Source organism: Camponotus floridanus, unplaced genomic scaffold, assembly GCF_003227725.1.
Source record: "Camponotus floridanus strain SB8 unplaced genomic scaffold, Cflo_v7.5 scaffold54, whole genome shotgun sequence".
Classification (NCBI taxonomy): Eukaryota; Metazoa; Arthropoda; class Insecta; order Hymenoptera; family Formicidae; genus Camponotus; species Camponotus floridanus.
Genome location: NW_020229703.1, coordinates 229,969 through 251,247, shown reverse-complemented (window position 1 = coordinate 251,247; position 21,279 = coordinate 229,969). Strand labels below are relative to the sequence as shown.

Genomic DNA, 21,279 nt, shown 5'->3' with positions numbered 1-21,279 from the left:
TTCTGGAAACTTTTGCACCGTAAATAACTATTTTTCAAAAGTAACATGAACGATTGTACTATATATTTTTAGGAATACAAAAATCTCAAAAGTACTTCTCGTATAAAATATGTAACACGATAAAATATATAAATAAAAGAGTAAAATTTAAAATATATTATTAAAATATAATATTTTTAAAAAATCAATAAGACGGCAATTAAATTATTTTTACTGAATGACTAACATAATTGAAGGATTAATATTTCTGGATCGATATTATGCAAGGTAGCACCGTGCTCAAAGATAGTTTCAACCGACTTCTATATAAGGTCTACCATCGAGAGGCGCCCGGTATTTGTCATTTCCGACAGGAAAGGCCACGCGCCGTCGCTCTTGGCTTCTTTCGGGATATCGTAATTAATATGGAGTGCCTGTCAACCTTTAACTGCATGACAAGTGCTATTCTCCAATGTTTTAAAAAATGTTTTTCACGAAGCTGCTTCAATATCAAAAGTCTTTTGCGCGTCACGAAGTTCACGATTTAATAGATTTACGGATGATTGAGTGAAAGATATTTTTTAATTTATTTTAAAATTAAATTATTATTATTATGAATTAATCACTAAAGATCATATTTCTCTTTTCGATATACGAAGATATATTAAATGTTATGTAACACTAGTTTCAATCGGAGAGAAATCAATTCGAATTTTTAACTATAAATTCGTGAAAATAATACTAAAGTATAAAAGTTATTAAAAGATTATTCAGAGAAAATGCATACAAAATTCCAAATATAATTAAATATTCCTCCTATCGCTACATTTCATTAGGCTGTCATGCATATTGCATGCAGACCCCTCCCTTACCGTGTATAAAAGGAGTAAAAAAATTACAGTCTGTAAAAACCACCGCAAACTATAGAAAAAGGAAAGAAACAGAAAAGAGCTCCCAGAAGTGCCAGTATCGAGAGCACCGAGGTTCCTTATCGCTTCTCGTTGCGTACCTTATTATGCTCTCTGCTTGGCCACTCGTCACGGCTCGTAAAGTCGATATATGCAAAAGCATTGCCTCGCCCTCCCTCTGTTTCTCAACCCAATCTACCACCCTTGCTAAGAAATTCCAGCACTTCACCTCGAGATTTGCCGTAATCCTTAAACCGGATTCAGACTAAAGTGCATTGCGCTTCGTTCTACAATTCGAACATATCTAGTGCTGAATATTGAGGCTCATATATATCCTCTTATATGTCATAGATGCCCTCTTTTTAATCTCACCTAATGTAATGTTTCAATTAAGCTTAAAATATACATCATATTCAATATGACCTGCGTTTCTATTTAATTTTTTTCGTTTTTTTATTCTTTGTACAGTTTTTATTTCTCTCGTATTTGTATATATAATTCAAATTAAAAAGAACTTTTCAAATTAAAAAGAACTTTTTACTGCAGCTGTGCTGAATTATGAAATTATTAAGCAAGATATATTGATTTTTTTCTGTGGAATATGTCAAAGTAAATTACTTCTTTTCTGTATATCATTAATCTCGCGTTTAACAATTATTCTTCGCTATTATAAATTGATTAAATCTGATGAAAATTTTATTTTTATTATCCTGCACCAGTAAAAGCATGCATAACTCAATCTCTGCATGTGTCCTACATTTTCAGAAAATAAACTTCGTGATACAAGATTTAAAGCTGTTAATTAATTCAAAATTCGAAAAGAATATTTGAAGCATCAATTTTATCGAATCCAAATAAATGATGCGAATAAATGAAAGAAATTAGTATTCATTTCGTAAAAGTATTTAAGCGCAGGACATATTTTAATATCACAATTAATTGCTAAGTGGAAAATTAGAAGTGTCGATACAAGTTTTGCAAAGATTCGCGCAATGTCACGACACGATCGTGGTCTGAATCCGGCTTTAAGGTGCATACCCGATGCTCCGCCAGCCGATGACTTTCTCCGAGTTGGCACATACGGAACGCACGCGATTTTATCGTCCTCTCCTGCCTACTCTAAATATTTCTCTGGCATGAATTTATAACGACGACGCTGCTAATAACAAGCGCGGTCCGCGGCCCGATACTCCGGCATTTATACGATCGGATACTCGTCGCAAATCCGGTGGGCATTATGAGCGCACGGTGCGCTCGATGGGGCCCGTGGCGATGAATGGAGCTCGTTTCGGTGCACGGCTCGAGCAACTGCGTTGAATCGTCGTCGTAGATCAGTGAAAGTCCCGGACCGTTCCACGATCGCGATCGATCGCACGGTATCGTTCCGGGAAATATTACGTCCGGCGTCACGTTGTAAAATACAATCTAAGGTAAAAATCTAAGATATCAGGTATCGTAGAAGATCATGCTCTTGAGCAGCATATTTTAATTAACGAATCAATAATAATAATGCATTCGTTTTGGCAATTCATCTTTTTTACTTTTTTATTTCTCCGGTAATAACTGCTTGATGATATTCATCGTTCTATCGCCGTGACATTTATCTCGGTACGTATACAAAATGCACGAACCTTGCGCTCGTTATTTCCACGCGACTGTGGCCTGACATGAGAGCGTCACGATTGCCGACCGCATTAATCGAGTAATTAAAGCATTATTCATTGTGTCCCGCATTTTTTTTAACGCCCTAATTTGCCGTGCCCTTAATGACTTGTTAAAATTGCTTTAATAATGCCTGAGCTAATAAGCTGAGACCGTGTACACCGTCGACAGTCGATCGGTCACGCTACAAGTGACTACTCGATCCGCTGCTGCAGGCGAGTAGTCGTGTGGGAGATACAAATTGTGTACACGTGTTTTTTCCTTTTTGTTTTCAACATCAAGTCCATAAAAGCCCCCCAGTGATTTTGACATACAAGTTTTATTTCCTGTCGCTCGTCGAACAAAAAAATATGCACATACTGTCACAAACATATGATTTCAATTTCGCTTAAGCCGACATCTGTATTAGTCATCATGCATCTGGCAGAAATAATGTTATCATAAATATATCGAAAAAGAAAACAAATATGAATACATTTTGCGAATCAAGTATGTGTTTCACTATCAAATTATGATTAAAATACTGATATTAAATTTTATTCTTTTAATTATTGCTGAATAATTAACTGGAAATTGATATCAAGTGTCTTAGATCGTTGGAATTAATATCAAAGAAGATGTTATTAATTTATGCTCGAATTTTCACAGACGCATTAACAGAATAATAGTGATACCGACATATTTTAAAAATGTAGATTAAAAGAGCTCTTTTAACAGGCTACTCTTTGCTCTCCCTACTGCGCATTAGGCTCGATCGTAATTCACACCACGCAGGACGAAGAGCTTCCGCTGGACGTCACACACATCCTTCTTCCTCCTCGTCACGATGCACACGTGCACTTTTGATGCGTTTTAGCGCGTGTCGCGTGGGTTCGTGAAAATGAATGGGGAAAAAATTTCGAGGGGAAATTGAATTTTAAATTTGTCTAGCATCATGCAAAAAATTTTCACATTTTTAACGTATACTCAAATTTCGTGCTATACTATTAACATTAAGTAATGTCTCTCTCTGTTTCATTTAATGTTTAATATATTCTTAATATATATAAAATATTTTTGAATACAGGGAAAGACTTGCAAGTTATGTATCGTTTCGAATAACAATTTGTTATAAAATGTACAAAAAAATTATATTCTGAAAGTTTTATTATTTTTGTATATGTAATCATACTTTCACGATACTGTGTACAGGCGGATGTTTACCAAGCGGCGAGAAAATAAACGCGGAAAGAGCGGAGAACGTGACAATCGTGTTCTAGAATTGAGGCCAATGGGTATCTCGATCGGGGAATTTTTCGACGATGATAGCCGCGCGATAAGGATCGCCTCGTTATGACTGTACGAGCGCTTAACCGCACGGATAATCGTGCTTCCGCGATAGTTATAGCTTAGGCAAATCATTCGTGACACTTACTTTGCATAGAGCGACGCCGGTGTCCAGCCTGTCCATAAAATTGTCCAGATTGATCCTGAGCTCTGGATATAGGGCGTTCAGCCATTCAGCCAGGTCCTCTTTCATCGCTATCAGGTACTCCTCCGAGGACTTGAACGGCCTGTACGATCTACCTTCCAGTAACACCGACATGGTTTCAACTATTCGAAAACTGAAAGCAGAGAGATATTACGTTATATTAAAAATTTGATATTAAAAATTATATATTAGATTTAAAAGAAAATTAAATTTAAAACTGATACTTTTGTTTTTTTTTCACACTTTTATATTTAAATAAATAAAAATTTGAAAACTTTTCCACACTATATTATTAATTTTATTTTGTCTACTTTCTTAAATTTAAATATCATGTAATAAATTAAGTTTTTTATTATATTGACACATTATTTCATATTAATCATAAATTTAAATTTTCCACTTAATTAATATTTTACACTTTCGATTTACCACGAATTTCGCATCTTATACAATAGTTTTCCGCTTCTGCTTGTCTAGAGCATTCAGAGAGAACTAACGTAACTGAAGAAACTTCAGTCCTACAAGGGAGAAAACTTCTCCCACTCTTTGAAAATCTCAAAGGATATTCATAGCTAGTGGGGAACTTCATTGAGTACAATTCGTAGAATCCTGAAATTTTTGAAATGTTTGAATGCCTATTTACTGCATCTTCAAACAATTGCATAAAGAATAGTCTTCTCTCTATATACATTTATTTTTCTCTATTTTCTTTCAAGTTTTTCTTTTTTTCTTTTTAATGTTTTTTTTCTTTTTAGTGTGTTCAATACTTGACCATATATTTTTTTCAATAGAGTCATTGTTATGTTAGCTGCATTTTTCAACTTACTGTTCCTTTAGGTTTTTGTATATTTTTACATGGAATGCAATACAGAAAATGTAATATAGGACAGTTAAAGAAGACAAATTATCTTGCGTCCTAGTTTACGATAGATATGCAATTCCCATGATTTTTCACAAACCTTGAAAGATCGCGGAAAAAATCACGATCAACGTTATTTATCGTCCCGATGAAAGCTATATTCGTTATGTCCAGGAATTGCAATGCGCCGCTAACGGAATCCCGATTCGTTTTCTCACGCGATATTTCTACGTCCAGATACCGTTGCGTATGCAAATCCGCGGGCATTATTTCGCGATGCAAGAGGCAGATTATAAACATCCGATGAATAAAAAAACGCGAAACCAGACAATAGCCACTCCGAGTGTCGTTGTTGACAATGACGCGGTCAGCCCCGCGATATTTTCTCCATAACTTGTCATTCACAACCACCCTGTACGTATATATGATACATATCAATATATGTCTATTACAGTTGCATTTCACACGACATTTTTTATACGTGATAGAATCTCGATTACACGATTTGAATTAATCAAATATGAATAAATTTTACCTTAAACTCAATTGTATATTTAATTGTCGAATCATATAACTTTTTTTATTTATTTTCTACATTTTTTTCTTTAATAAATAGAACAACACGACAAGAAAACTAGCGATTACGAGCCACAGCGGATGGTAATGCCTAAAAATTCTTTAATTATACGAAAATTTAAACGAGAACGAGGCATATGCATATATTTTACTTGGTGCATTTACCAAGTAAAATATATGCATATGCCTCGTTCTCGTTTAAATTTTCGCATACAATTAAAGGATTTTTAGGCATTATCATCCGCCGATGATTATCATCGATATAGATTCTCATTTTTGAGAATTCTATAAATCCTCTTTATCCCCCTGAAGAGATTTAGACGAGAAAAATATCGGGGCGAAGTCGCTGAATCGGGAATCGAACCCGAGTCTTTCGCTTGCCGGGCGACTGTTCTTACCACTGAGTTATTCAGCCCCACACCGATATCCCTCTCGTCTATTTGTTTATAACTATAGAAAAGATGTATATTATTTTTTTTCAAAATTTTTTTAGTTAATAAATAGAGTTATTGTTATGTTAGCATTTTTCAACTTACTGCATTTTTCAACTTACTGTTCCTTTATATTTTTGTATTTCTCAATTTTCTTTCAATTTTTCTTCCCTACTTTCTCTCTTACGATAGATTTATTTCTTTTTTGAATACATTTCTCAATTTTCTTTCAATTTTTCTTCCCTACTTTCTCTTTTACTAGTATTAATAAGATAGATTTATTTCTTTTTTTTGAATGCATAACGTTTTACTGTCTTGTCTATTGAGTCATTCAATCTCTATTTCTTTTCAGACGGTGACGCACATAAATCTCCATCAGCAGCATTGTATACAACTCATCGAGTAATGCACAGGTTAATAGTATCGAGAGCCAAGTCGCAAGTGAAATCATTGTAAGACATTGCTTTGATATACTTTGAATAGCATCGAGTCACACAATGACATTTAGCGCGCTTGACTTTCATTGAATGAAAATCTCAGTGTGACGTTACGAATAAATCTGCACCGCGCCTTCAAATTGAGGAGCAAAATTTGAATAAATATCGGATAATTACACATCTACATTGTCGGATTTGAAAGAAAATTTGAGATAATTAAAATTAATTGTTAGCAAATAGAATCTAGTCATCTATTTCTTTAAAAATCTTCAACAATTATAATATTTTATTATTTGAAAAAAAATAATATACATATTTTTCTCCTTCTAACAATTCTGAGATCATTGGCCGGTGTGCAAAAAATTAAATACTCTCTCCCACTCTCTAAATATTTATTTTTTAACCGTCTGCATGTGTTGACCAGAGAAAATAATCGTGGGAAATGGTCCACACAAGCGTCGCCAGCATAATATTTAACAGCCATAAAACCTCCATTCATAGGACCCCATGAAGCTCCATTTCAGTATGGTCCCCCTCTAATTCGACGAACCTTCATCAAGGGTTGACCGAAGCTGGTTTGAAAATCATGGTTCAATAATACGCAAACACGTTACACGAAATTTAACTTACAATTAGCAAATAATTTTAATTCGAAATTTAATTTAAATTTGAAAGTGAAATATATGACAATGGCTGATCAACTTTCAAAGAGAATATCGGCTTCAACTACTCGAAAAAAATACTTGAAAAGAGATTTGATGATTTCGGACTCTATAATTGATTAATTAATAGTATCACATATATCCAAAGAATGATGAAAAAAAAAGATTAGAATAAAAAGATATCGAAAGAGGAATCGATGCATAAAAAGGAAGTGGATCGTAAATATATGAGATTAAAGATTCGTGTGCCGACAGCGACGATCACGGATTATGATATAAAAGGCTGCAAAATGTCATCGTATCACGTTTCTCACGAGACGACGCGACGCAGGCGTCTCGCTCCATATTGTTGGCGCCTATTTGCCGCATCGGAAATGCACTGTCTGAAAATGCTAAAGTTTAAATCGATAGATTGAATGAATAAAACGATTCGCGGGAACGGCTTATTTGGAGCAAATAGTCCTCGAATATAACGTCCTATCGATTCTTCTTCGAACGTCAAAGCGACGAGCGTGAAAATAATTTACGATACAATTATCTTGTATCTAAAGAATGCTATGTTCCGAATGTAGGCTATAAGCTTGATAAAATATATACGAATTATATAGTCATATTTAATTTAATAATTTAATTTAATAATTTTAATGAAACGCAAATGATAAATTTAGTTAAAACACACACTATTCTGACTTTAGACGTTAACATGTAAATATTATAAAGTTATGTTATTTTAAATTAAAAAAGAAATAGAAAAAAGATATTGTTCAACGATATACACGGTGAATAAAAGACGAGAGTACGTTTGTCAGCGGTTGGTGGCTAATTTACGGGCTAACTTACAATCTTTATCGTTACCTGCGAAGCTGAAGGTCGCTAAATCACAGCGGGGTTGCGAGCATGTAAAACATCGTTACACTCCGCCGGAGTTGTATCCGTGGGTTTTATAAATGTCAGCGCAGCGCGAATGTCTAATAGAAGGAATCTATTAGAGATTCGCGCGGAGATGCAACCGTGAAATTCAATCTTTAAACACGTACGCTTTTTTTGTAGTCGTAAGTGAAAGATGTATTCGGAAATTTATAGTGTCCTTCTTTATTTCACGTAAAGTAAATTTAACGGAATTTTATGAATTTCTTGTTTCGTACGATTTTGTGATAAATAATTGATAATTCTAGTGTTGAATACCAATTATCGATGTTAATATCTTATCAATAAGAATATTTCATAATTTATAACTTAACTCGTTTTATGGTTGTATCACATTTCATATAATTATTTTTTGTAGATATGAAATTCTTGTTATTCGTGACGAATAAAATTCTATAAAATTCGTATTTAAAATCCTACGACTCATTATTTTAAAATCGAAATTTTACCGAAATTTATGAAAAATATAAAAAGATTATTAATAGAGAAATTATATATAATACGTTTTCGGATTTGTATTATAAAAATTATTAAGATAGAAAAATTCAGTATTGAATGCCAATTATCAACGTTAATCTTATCAACATAAGAGTATTTCATAATTTATGGCATAGCTAGTTTTATGATTGTATCCATTCCATATAATTATTTTTGTAGATATAAAATTCTTATTGTTGTTACGAGTAAAATTCTATAAAATCCGCATTTAAAATCCTATGACTCATTATTAATACGTTTTCGGATTGTATTATAAAAATTATTAAGAAATAAAAATTCAAAGGTAATGAAAATAACCATATAATAAAAATAATTATTTTTCAGATTAATATTACTTAAGACTTCAAACTTCTGCAAAAGTATAATCGCGTTTCTGATGTACGCAGCTTTTCATGACACTGCGTGCGAATGCTATGATGCACCGTTATGTCACGTGTGGCGTATCTTTAAAGTACGCTCACGTAGGTAAACTTACGAATGCGCTTTCATAGGGAACGAAGCGTGCGCGCGATATCCATAGGGCAACCAACTCTTAATATTCCGTCCCTTTCGTGTCGCTCGATGGAATAATAAAGAGCCGACTCAAGGGCTCGCGGACCCCTTTCTTGAGATATCAATGCGAATAACAAAGTCGCGCATTCGAAGGAAAATACATGCGTGATATCGTGCGATGATTTTCAAGAAATTCAGTTGCGACTCGCAATAAGTCACACGAAGTGAATTAAATCTTTCAAATATCTTCTTGCATTGATATCGTAACAAAGCGGTAACAAATACGGTAGAGCGGATAAACGAGATTAAAGATAAGCTGAACCGGATTAAATGAAAAAATATTTAAAGTCCTTACAAAAGTCTCAGCGACATACATTATTATCTTTATGAGTCGTCGTGACTTATAGACACGCACACACGCGTGCATAATTCTGATCCCTACGACTTACTTAACCGACTCTCCAGATCGCCAGGAAGCAGTTACTCTTACGTTCTATTAGTATAATTTCTCTGGGGCGCGCGCGAGTTTAATCCGATTCATCCTCCCCTCGGTCTCATTCATCGCCGGTTACGATAAATGTTACGCACATCGTCATGCAGTTATGTAAACAGGAATAATGTGTAATATGATAGAAAAGATAACGTTTCAAAGATTCGCATATTCTTATTGCGCAGAAATAATATTTCTTTATACGTATATATGTACTTACATCAAGATCCTATTTTAAGTGAAGTTCTTTACGAATAATTATGAACACAATTTCCAGCGTTCTTTTCTTTTTACTTTACTTTATGTCCTCGCAATCTTATCATATCTTTTATAATTTCGTAATTTATAAATACACCGATGTACATATTCAAGTATACGTGTACGTATATGAGGGTTGCTCGGCTGCCGCTGGCCGCAATTTAATCGCGCACGTTAAAGTAATGTTACGTTATGCACGATCAATGCGACGACAACATTCTTGCACAGGACCAAAGATAGCACCGATACATTATTATTAAAGGAAAACAAGATCGCGATAAATTAAAAGTCTCGCTGCGGCGTAATTATGGCGATGGTCGATGTGATAATTTCGCGAAAGGTAAATATAGAAAACAAATCCGCTCGGGACGTATAATGCTCGTTTCATACAAACGCAATGAGGCGCGCCACGCAATTAATGGTCATTTGCTCTTTTACAGCCCATTAAGTATCAACTATGTCTTTTTTTTCGTCGCAAGAGTCCTACAACAGGATTCCGCATAATTATTCACGACTCGATAGAGGATCACAAGAGGCATCACAATTTCACTTTCGATAAATGTATTTAATAACAGAAATACCTATAAAAATAATACAGAAAAGTGCTCTATGAAAAAGTTGCAAAAAATATACATATGTATATTCAATAATATATTCAATATAATTATGATAAGGAGAAAGACATTCGATTTGCATCTATTAATTTCGACAGACTTGGGGAATTAATTTTTGTAATTAAAAATAAATATCATCAATACTTTATAAAAATATTTTCCTGCAAAAAGGATTATAAATTATCTGCTCGTGTATTACGTAAGATATGCAGAAGAGAATTTTCGCAATAACGTGCAACGACTTTTGCATGAGCACTCTCAATCTGGTCATATAAAATAAAATTTAATATCTTCTCTTAGAACATTTGTCGTAGCATAACTATAACACTCTGCTTTTACTGCATCGTAACTACTGCAAACATTCAACAATTATCCAAGTGCTATTTCACTGTACCGAGAAGAAATTTTCAGTGGAGAAGGCGTAATGATCACATCGTGAGGTAGAAGAGAGATTAAGATATTATCAGCGAGATATCAAGAATCCACTCACGTTATAAGAACGAGAACGTTTCTTTGTCCTGGTTTCAAAAATTCTTATTAATATATATACGATGTTTAAAAATAAAAACAATCTTGTATACAAAACACATCGGTTCATAGTGGCATCCATCTTCAAAATAAACACAACTAACTAATACGCTCGATCTCATTTATATATCTTTCATCTAAAGTTTCCTCCAGGACGAACATTATATTTAAATTTGTCTTCGCGACAGATTTTTCTAAAATTAATTTCTCTAATAATTTTTAAATTTTACTTAAAAAATTGTTTATTCATAATTATATATCGCAAAAAATCGTCGAAAAATAACTGAGAGATACATACTGCAGTTTGCACGTTCAACGCACAATATGACAATTATCCCAATGGACACTAAATATATCCGGGAAACCGGATGCGTAAGCCGGCGCGCGCGCGCGCACGAGCGCACGCATCGAGTTATTACGAGACGCATAATTGCGCGCGCGCAGATAACCGGGCCGATAAACGATCCGGAGCGCGGAACGTCGGCGTGCCGTAACGCCTAACGATTTCATTCATTTCGCGCTCAGCGAAATGAACCTGTTCCCGACGACGACGACGAGCCCGATCGGTCCGCGACTACGCCCGCGCGAATGCAAATCCGTGTCGCGCATGGTCGCCCATGGACCGCGACGAGAAACGCGATATCTCGACTACGCGGTCCGATAATGTCCGGAACACACCGACTCCGAAGTCGTTTATCATTACGCGCCGGCCCGTAAAGTTCCCTTCGAGCGCGCCGAGATTGATCACCTATCGCCTTGACTGGACTTATTGCCCTCTTCCCCCCATCTTTCGTCTCTACTCCTTTCGCGGTGGGCAATTTTCATATTCCCCGATCGCGTGTGAGTACTCGAAGCCGAGAATATAAAGCGAAAGAAAAATATACTGCGTTAATTCTACAGATAAAAATCGATAGGGAAACGTCAACTCTACAGATTCAACGTGATCAGACGAGATTGGTAAATGAGAGAAACTTGGAAAATTTGGTCGAAATCGGTAAAACCGTACGCTCCTGACGTTATAATTTCTCCTCCCGGGGCAATTCGTGTATGTATCTAACAAAACTAGCGGCATAGTTAATTCCCCTTCGCAAAAATTACATGCTTGTTGATTGCTCTAAGGATCATGCTGTCATCGGGATATCAAAATGTACGTACGCGCTGAAATCCAACTTAATCCGATGCGCGAGAGCGAACGCATCTCGACAGCGTATATAGCTCGCGATACGCGCAACTGATTTTCCGGCGATGCGATGACAGCCGTTCATTAATCGCGACGTTTGCAATGTTGCAATCATTGCCGGTCAGCGTCGAGAACGAATGAGAGACCGAGATTTAACGAGAGAACTGTTTTGACCATATTATCGCCGTGTTAAACCTAACAAATAACCTTAACAAATCGCATAAGGGCCGCGTATTTCTTCGCGAGATAAATCCTTCTCACTCTCTCTCTCTCTCTATTTCCAGCACTGATTTGTTTAACATAACGATCATGTACATTATCCTAAATTTACGGTTCGTGTATCCTTGTGTATATACGCAATGATATTTAAGATAAAGTCGGCTATTTGTTAATTATTTTCTAAATATGTTAGTCAATTATTAAACTCTGTTTTATATAATACTTATTAGTTTGTCGTTTTTATACATTTATATTAATAAACCCCGCATTATATATTTTATATAATATTAAATTTTTATTTATAATAAAGAAAATACATATATATATATATATATATATATATATATATATATAATTACTATATTTAATTACATATATATAATTAATATATATAATTAAAATATTTTATTAAACATTGTAAAGGAAATTTTATTTTGTAATTTCTTATTATACGTAGATGACGAGTCGATGAAAAATGTCTACCTAATAAAAAATTAATAATAATAATTTTATTACATCTTTGTACTTATTAGTACCAAGATAAAACTGTTACCCATTCTTCACTGGATTTGTTTGCTTTGTGCCATGAAAGATCGCTCAGAAAATATTTATTCGCAAACTTCTTTTTCGCGAGCCTCGCATTCCTCGGTCGCAAAATACTTTACTTTAACAGACGAGTGATAAGTTGCATATCCAGTCGCTGCATAAAGTGCATTTGCTCCGCGCTGCGCCGAGGCAAGTAGCGAGCGCGCGGCTGTTTGCTGCCCCTCTCGGAAGAAAATCTTATGAATGAGCGGGTTCCCCATTCACTTTTAAGCGGAGAGCAGCCGTAACGAGCAGCACGCTATTCTCAAGACTCGATGCACGCAGCGAATCCTCGCGTAAACGCGTGTGTTGGCGCAACAGAGTTCATCTATGATCGAGCAATAGAATAGCAATAGTAATGCAAATAATGTTTGTCGATCGCATCATTTCCTATGCGATGTGCTAGTACGTTAAAAATACGTCATTTGTCGTATTTACATTACCACGGAACAATAATAACGCGAGAATAATTGATTCAATTTATTAACATAAAAATATTATAATGTAAAAATTTTTATAAAGGTATCAAATATAAAAAAAAAATACTCCGATTTTTTCCAGTCATCGTTGTAAGAGAAGTCTCTTATTAAAACCAGATTATTATTCTTCATTAAAACTGCTTTTAAATGTATTACGCAAATTTTTTCTTACGCAAATATGTCCCATAAAAATGCTCTTAAGAATGCATACGGAATGTAATATTTCGCGTATGCAAAATCGATAAAGATCGAAGGAAGGTTCAATGTCATTCAATAGAATAGTCACGATATGCAAGCATCGTCATGCCTGCCGTTTATTATGCATCATGCCTACGTTTATTACTTATTATCGAGAAAGCGAAAGAGAAAGAAGGAAAGAGAGGAAGAGAGAGAAAGATGTATCTCGTTGCGCGGCACTGACTATCTCACGCGACAAAACGCTTTGTCTCCGTCCACTTATCTCGATCATCTTCGCTCTAAGCATGTACTCGCGCCTCCGACGAATAATTGCATCAGCAATTCAATCGCCGCGAAATTATCGCGCCATTACGCGAATCATCCTGTGGGCGGATATTACTTGTCGATCGCAAACTAATCCGCGTATCATCCATGTAATTGAAGATTCTTCAAATTTTCGATCTTCATTTTCTACCTTCCCTTCCGATGTATTTACAATTTAATATATCATTAATATATAATCGGAATGTGTGTAACGCACGAGACGACGAGCGTATTAATTTTCTCATTAGTTTCTTTGAAAATATTGACATTATAATCATTAAATTTGAGAAGTCACGAATGTTATTATTCGCTCTACTTCCTTTCTGTAGTAATGTGAGATTATCTAACCTAACGTGTAAAGAAAGTCACACAATGTATGATTTAATTGCATTAACGACTTCTAATTAGTTACTACGGTGCAATATTTCCTTACAATTGCTAGAACAATGCAGCTTTCTATGTAAAAAGTGATTTTAATTAGAGATTAAATATAAATGAAATGTGAAAAATATACTGGGGATGGGAATGGTATAACACAAATATTAATTAATTATTGTTAATAATATGTACTATTTTTTGCGAATAATTAAATATATTATCGTAACAACCACCACTCGTAATTAATGTGATTAAATGATTACGAAGCAGAACTTCCTTATGATCGAACAATGAAACTTTCTCTAAAAACACTACTCTAACGGATGATTAAGTAGCCAGAATAGGAAGGCATATAATGGCATAAAATTATATAAAATCTTTCAATTAATTATTGTCCATTATGGTTCTAGCAAGATTATTACTGTATTCTGCATAGTATCATAAGATGCATTATTATTTAAATACATCCTAATATGATATACATGCGCGATAAGATTAATAATATTAATATACTTGATCTTGCGATAATTTTGTATTCAACTTTTTGGAAATTTATTTTTTGAAATTATTTTGTTCGCTTGATTACCGTCTGCAATATCCATTTCAAGTTAAAGTCTAACATTAATATCGCGTGCCATGATTCCTTATCAATGTCGCTGCATAAGCCAACTTGCCAATGAATCATCTGTGCTATGCAACAGATGTAATGTAGTTATTTATGTTTCTTTACATTGATGATAATTTAGATGTTCCATTTCTACTTTCAATGGCATAATTTCCTAATTATAAGAGGGTGCGTCATAAAACATTCGTAGAAAATTGTGTATTGTAGCAAGAAATTCCACAGTTATCAGATGATACTTATAATCGTCATTTTTACGATAATTCTGAGATAATTTTATTCAAAGAAACGTGACGATAAGAAGAACCCAAAAATATCCAAGTTTGTATATTACACGAGTCCCCTAGATTTATTTAATAAATATTCAAAAATTTAAAGATCGAGGAACATCAAAATTTTTTTTCGAAAATATTCTGGAAAATTTAAATTTCTTTTTAAGATAAAAATTTATAAATGACAAAAAAATTTCACGAGAGATAATTTTCTTGTGTTGTTAATATTTAATATTATCTGCTTGCAGTTGTTATCTATTCGAGATAAAAAACATTATGCTCCCTGCTAAAATGATCTTTCATCGCGTAAAAAAAAGCAATTCAAAGTAATCACGTCAATCACAAATGCATCTGTTAATTAATTCAAATCGTTCACCTTCAAAGGCAATCGAAATGACGTATCTCGATTTCCTTTGATCCGCAGAACGAATCAATCATTTAATGCCTCTTCGATCGCGCGTTCGCAATAAGCGTCGTTAAACCGCAGCCAACTTCAGATATTATACCTAACCAAGTGCATACATAGTACTTACGTTTGATACTTCGCGAATCCAGGGAGATCCTTCCTTGCCGAGTCACCAACACCGGATCACCACAATCGCGGAGAATCCCGCGAGGATCCCGATCTCGTTTCACGATAGCGCGACGAATCTTTCACTCATCGAGCGGAAAATCGAACGTTCGGTGCCGGTCGGATTTCCCAGCGACATGCACGCGATTAGGCGCGCTCGCGCCGCGAACAACCGCTGTTGTCGAGAGACGGCAAGTCGTCGAGGAGCGTCGAGGGGCGATTTTGGTGGCAGATGGGGATGAGAATTGTGTTTGTCCTTCTTATCTCCTGTCGAGAGCGTTTCGGAATCGTTGCGTCGTCTCGTTGCTCGTCGTCAAACGGTTCAAAGCGCAATGCCGTACGATACGTCTCGCGGGGTCCTGCGCGCGCACCCCATACTTACGCTGCCGCGTCTCGAGCATAGACTGAGGCGCCTAGAGACAGGCCGCCCGTATAAATGCGCCGCAACGCGAACGGCCCGAGAGCCACCGCGGGCGGAAAGGAGAGGGAAGGGAGCGAATTGATTCGCGGCAGCATCACGAGGGATCGCTCGAGGTTGTAAAATGACAGCGAGATGCACGCGCGACTGTAAATATAAACACTGTCAAACTCTGATGTCCTGTGTAAGTAAGTGGAAAATGTACCCTCCTTTTTCGACGAGATTTCTTATTCCTGTTGTACAATTTTATTGGTATGATCATTTATATCTGAAAATTCTTAATAATAAAAGGAGATATCGTTCAATAATAGATATCCTAATTTTTGGAGATGTATATATCTTATGTATTGCAGCTTTTTATTATTTATAATAAATAAAGAATTATTTATAATAAATGAACATGATTTTTTCTTATTTAAAATATCTATTTTTTCATATTGCATTATTATGATATTAATATAATTATCGACGAATCTTATCTTCATCTTTTTGCAACTGTTGATAAACTTGTATTAATAGGTACCGATTTAATCGACTATAGATAATAATGGATATATTTTTATATTTAATTTTATATATCTTTTATACGTATATTATTTTGAGAGAATTATTGCAGATAATTATTGAAATAATAGTATGCAAAAATAATTGAAATATATTTTCATTGAAATCATTTTCAAAAATTATAAACATATTTCTCAATCTAAAAAACAAAATTGACAATGATAATGTTAATAAATTAAAACTTGATACATATAAATTATATTTCATCAATTCTAATTTTTCTATGACAAGCATATATTACAAAAAAATATATACTTTATATAACAACTTGGAATAACATATTATAATTATATTTTTGTAATAAAATCTTTATGTAAATAAAATTTTTATACTTAAAAGAATTACATTTATTTTTTACACATTATATAGCTTGTATAATAATTTCCTATGTTTCAATCAGCAGGTGCGATTACATTAGAAGGGAGACAGTTATGTGGTAAATTACTATGGAAACCCACATGTGAAACTTTGTCAGGGCACAAAGCCCAAGCCTAACGAATTTAGTTTCCTAACAAAAACACACGACGTATCTACGAGTCTACAAAGAAAACTTGAATTTTTACATTAAATTATTTCATTATAATTTAAAAAAATCTAATTTTAAGCAGTTATTAAAATCGCAATTACGTGTAATAATGAGTGAAATTATTCGCAAAGAAGATAAGAAAGTAAGGCGAATCCCGTCGTATGGAAAAATACATTCTGCTGAAAACACGCAGTATAAGAAGTCTGTATTGAAGTTAAAGCAGCTAGAGTATTTGATGGAGAAGAATCTGGTTAATTTGATGGATAACATGAAACTGGAACCAGAAGTTCTACGACCTCTTTTGCATAAAATGAATGACATCTCGAAAAACAGGTAAGCAGAGAAAAACGAATTAGTCGATCTTAAATTGTGCGTTATGCATATCAAATTGGCTTATGCAATATCGAATTAATTTGAATATTTTTTTAAAGACAAATTTTTCTGGATAACGTGAGAAGCCGTTTGGAGGAAATTGCCGAAGAACTTTGCTCGGCAAAATCTGCTACAAATAGCTCCGAAAAGATCCAGAAGTTAGGTGAACTTTGAAATTATTTTATTTTCTATTAATTTATTATTTTCGCATAACCATTCTTTTTTCTAAATCGCTTCCGATTTAATTTTAAATCTTTACGCATTATTTTATTTATTATTTTAATTTAAAATTTTTACGCATTATTCTTAATTAGTTATGCTACAATTTCTAAATTAAAATTTATATAAAATATCAATTTAATTAATATATAATAATATCATTTAATTAATATTAATTACGTGCAGCGTAAAAAGAAGGAGAAATCTTTGTGTATCTTCAATATTTACAATGTGAATAAACGTTTATTTAGATACAAATGTATACAAACAACGGCTCATAAGATTGTCGCAAAAAATTCAAGATTTTAAGGAATCTTGCCAACTGCAGACTTTGTCGCAGGAGCAAACAACTCTCGAGTCTGAATTACGCGAATTTGAATCGAATTTGCATAAGTATGAGAGTGCAACTGATGGCAATCCGACATCTGTCACATCTTCCAACAAGGAAAATAAAAAGTGCAACGATTATATGGGGATCCAAGACTTCCACGCGTTAATTGCTAAAACAGGTACTCGACACATTTAAATTCATAAGTAATTAAAGTATGTTGCAAAATTTAATTTATTATTTTGTAACATCTTTTTTATTACGTAACATTTTTGGGTGTCTTTTTATGTCTTAAATAATTTTATTACTTATTTAAAAATTTGTATATTTATTATATTTATATTAATCGAATGAAAGAGAGTAATATGAAACACCTTTTTTCTTAATTTTGTTGCCAAACTATATTTCTCATATGTAAGACCTGTATGAGATTTTTTTTATCATGAGTTATTTATTATAATTCGTACATTCATACGAAAACTACATATCTTGCAGGCTATACCGATAACTGGAGCAACGAGGATCACTTGCTATTCCTGAAACTGCGGAAAAAATGTAGCAGCATTGCTACTCTAGTAGCCGCTCTTCGAGTCAAATGTCCGGATTTAACTGTGGAAACCATAGTGAATCACGAGGCTTGGTACAAGATTTATCTGAATCTACGTGAGAAACAACGAGCAAACATTAAAAAATGGCGCAAGCAAAAAGAAATAGAAAAGATAAAAAACAACAAGAGCGAAATAGAGATGGAAGCCTTGGAAGATACTTCGCAAGAAAAAAAAACTTCCAATATCATAAAAAAACTTCCGATATGCATGATTGACAAATACGAAAAAACGAAGACTTGCGATTTCGTTGATATCAATAACGCGGATCGAAAGAAGGAATTAATAAAGCAGTGGAAAATTGAGAAAGAGAATAAACGTTTGATTGACGAGGAACAATCAAAGATTCTGATCGAATCGAAACTCGCCATGCTAGAAAAACGTAAGAGAGAAAGATTGAGGAGCATTCAAGAAGCTTTAAAGGAATATCGCGAGAGAAAATCGATAGAAATTTCTTCTAAAGCTTCGAAAGACAACACGAGAACAGAACCAAAATACAATCCGATGTTGATCGAGGCTTTTAGGTAATATCAATTATTTTCAAAATTAAACGGAAGATTTGAAACAATGATATGAATATATTACATAATACTAAATGAAAAAATTGCAATTTAAAGTTTAGCTTGTAGAATTATATAACTTGTATGAATAACTTTTTAAACAAACAGGAAACAAGATGAAGAGTATACAAGCAGAAAGAAAAGTATGATAATGAGACACCAAAAATCGGCTCAAAATCGGATGACGAAGACAAGATCATCACAATTAATGAAAAAGCGAGATTATTCGACTGTGTTGAATTCGACTAAAGTGTGGAGAGAACGATGCAAAATGCAAAATTTTAATACAAATGAGCCAAAAAAATTGCTATATATTAAGGACGTTCCTCGTTTGTACGTTTCGTAAGAGAAAAAATATTTGTTTTATTGCATCTAAAAAAATATATCTATTTATATATGTGTTCACTTTTCAGGTATGTTCACTGGAGAAACAAAGAATCGGGAGATCAAGGATGCCCTGGAATTTTTTAAAAATCGATAATATTTTTCTTTTAATCAAAGTACAATTATACGAAGAAGGAAATATAAATCCAAAAAATTGGTATATACTTATGTTTATTTTTCTTTACGAACGTACCTTTCTGTTTCTTTCAGACGATGTACATAATAAATTATGAGTAAACGAGTGTTGATTTTATCCAGGATCGCTCGTTGTATGCGTATATATTCTCGTCTTTACAATTGTATTATAAATCGCTCTATAAATCTCGTTAGTTTTTATTTTCAAGAGCAGAGAAGAAGGATGAAAGAAAGAGAAAGGAAAAGAGAGACTACTTTCATCAACGTCGTCTTGGATAACTCCAACCCTCGGAAAGCTTACTCAAATATATATACTTTCTATTAATCTTCTGTTCGTTAATTCGATATTTTTTTCGTTTTAGATTACCAAATACAAAAACATAGATGATAATATATATATAATATGTATAATGCTATATATATAATACACAAGTGTGTCTCGTATCGCGCCGAGTACGATAGTCTTCGACGGTTCGCCCGCTATATTTTTAACTTGCTCCTTTTTTTTTTATCAATTATTTTACTATTATTAATTACTATATTTCTTTACATGTCGCGGGTTAATCTTACGCGACGCGATATGATGGCACTTTTCGTTCTTTGTGACAATACGCGCAAAGACGCACTCTTCCTTCCGTCTCCCTTAGCAATATTACATATATGTATATATATGTATATATACATAGAAATATAATTATTTAGAATTTATAATGCGCACCGCCTAAAAGAGATTGTTTATTATAACAAATAATAATCATATTTAACGCACTCTCTTTCAATTACATTTCTCGTCTCGTTCGATATACATGTCATTCGATTAATTATAACGGCTGCTGTAATTTCTTTATCACTAACTTCTCCCCGAAATCTAGTCAATATATATGTACATGTGTGAACATTTGTACAACGGAATCATCTTTTCTCAGTAACGAATCATTCTAATATTCATTTGCTCAGGCAATGTAAAAATTTGCGTATAATTACACACGATTTTATACGCTACTTTTTAATGTTTTTTGCTCCATTAATGACAACTTTATCCTTTCGAATAATAGTGGTTCTTTTCGATATTCATTTCAATGATGCGTATATATTTTCTAGTTACACATTCGATTCTCTTGAAATAAAAATTCAAATATCAATTAAGTTTACAGAAAATAATTTTCACTGAAATCTAATTATATTTAATAATATTATTTTTATGAACTATTTTAATTCGAAGGAATACGAAAAATGAAAAATTATTGAATACATATGATGAATACACAGCTGATGGGATAAAAATCTGTGATCCATTTGCAAATAAGCGAAACAAAATGTTTAAATTCTTTCAATTGTATCTACACATAACGTTAAGAAAATGTTAAATTAAGCGATAACATTAAAAAAAAACTCTCGGCACGCAGGAAAGTTTTTTCATGATAGGATTTTGGAAAACGCATAAGTTATTGATAAATTTTATTAGAATCTTTACATTCGTGAATTATTTACAGATATAATTGCATATGTATATTATGTACTATGTATATATTCATAATCGTAGTTATATCGTTACGGTTTAGATTTAGA

The 21,279-nt window shown here is 33.6% G+C and overlaps 2 protein-coding genes across 2 annotated transcripts in view; one reads left to right on the top strand and one right to left on the bottom strand.

The window, feature by feature from the left end:
• LOC105257387 (GAS2-like protein pickled eggs) overlaps window positions 1-16,014 on the bottom strand; it is a 57,338-nt gene extending 41,324 nt beyond the window's left edge. The window contains exons 1-2 of the mRNA XM_011267971.3: window positions 15,562-16,014; window positions 3,964-4,153 (exon numbers count right to left, since the gene is read on the bottom strand). Coding sequence (XP_011266273.2) covers window positions 3,964-4,134 — 171 coding nt within the window. The 5' untranslated portion in view covers window positions 4,135-4,153; window positions 15,562-16,014. The remainder of the gene's footprint in view (window positions 1-3,963; window positions 4,154-15,561) is intronic.
• Window positions 16,015-17,358: 1,344 nt separating this feature from the next.
• On the top strand, window positions 17,359-19,932 carry LOC105257395 (coiled-coil domain-containing protein 112). Its single transcript, XM_011267983.2, has 6 exons — window positions 17,359-17,440; window positions 17,539-17,642; window positions 17,950-18,207; window positions 18,522-19,155; window positions 19,300-19,524; window positions 19,605-19,932. The coding sequence occupies exons 1-6, from the start codon at window positions 17,367-17,369 to the stop codon at window positions 19,660-19,662; spliced, it is 1,353 nt and encodes a 450-aa protein (XP_011266285.2). The 5' UTR covers window positions 17,359-17,366; the 3' UTR covers window positions 19,663-19,932.
• The last annotated feature ends 1,347 nt before the right edge of the window (window positions 19,933-21,279 follow it).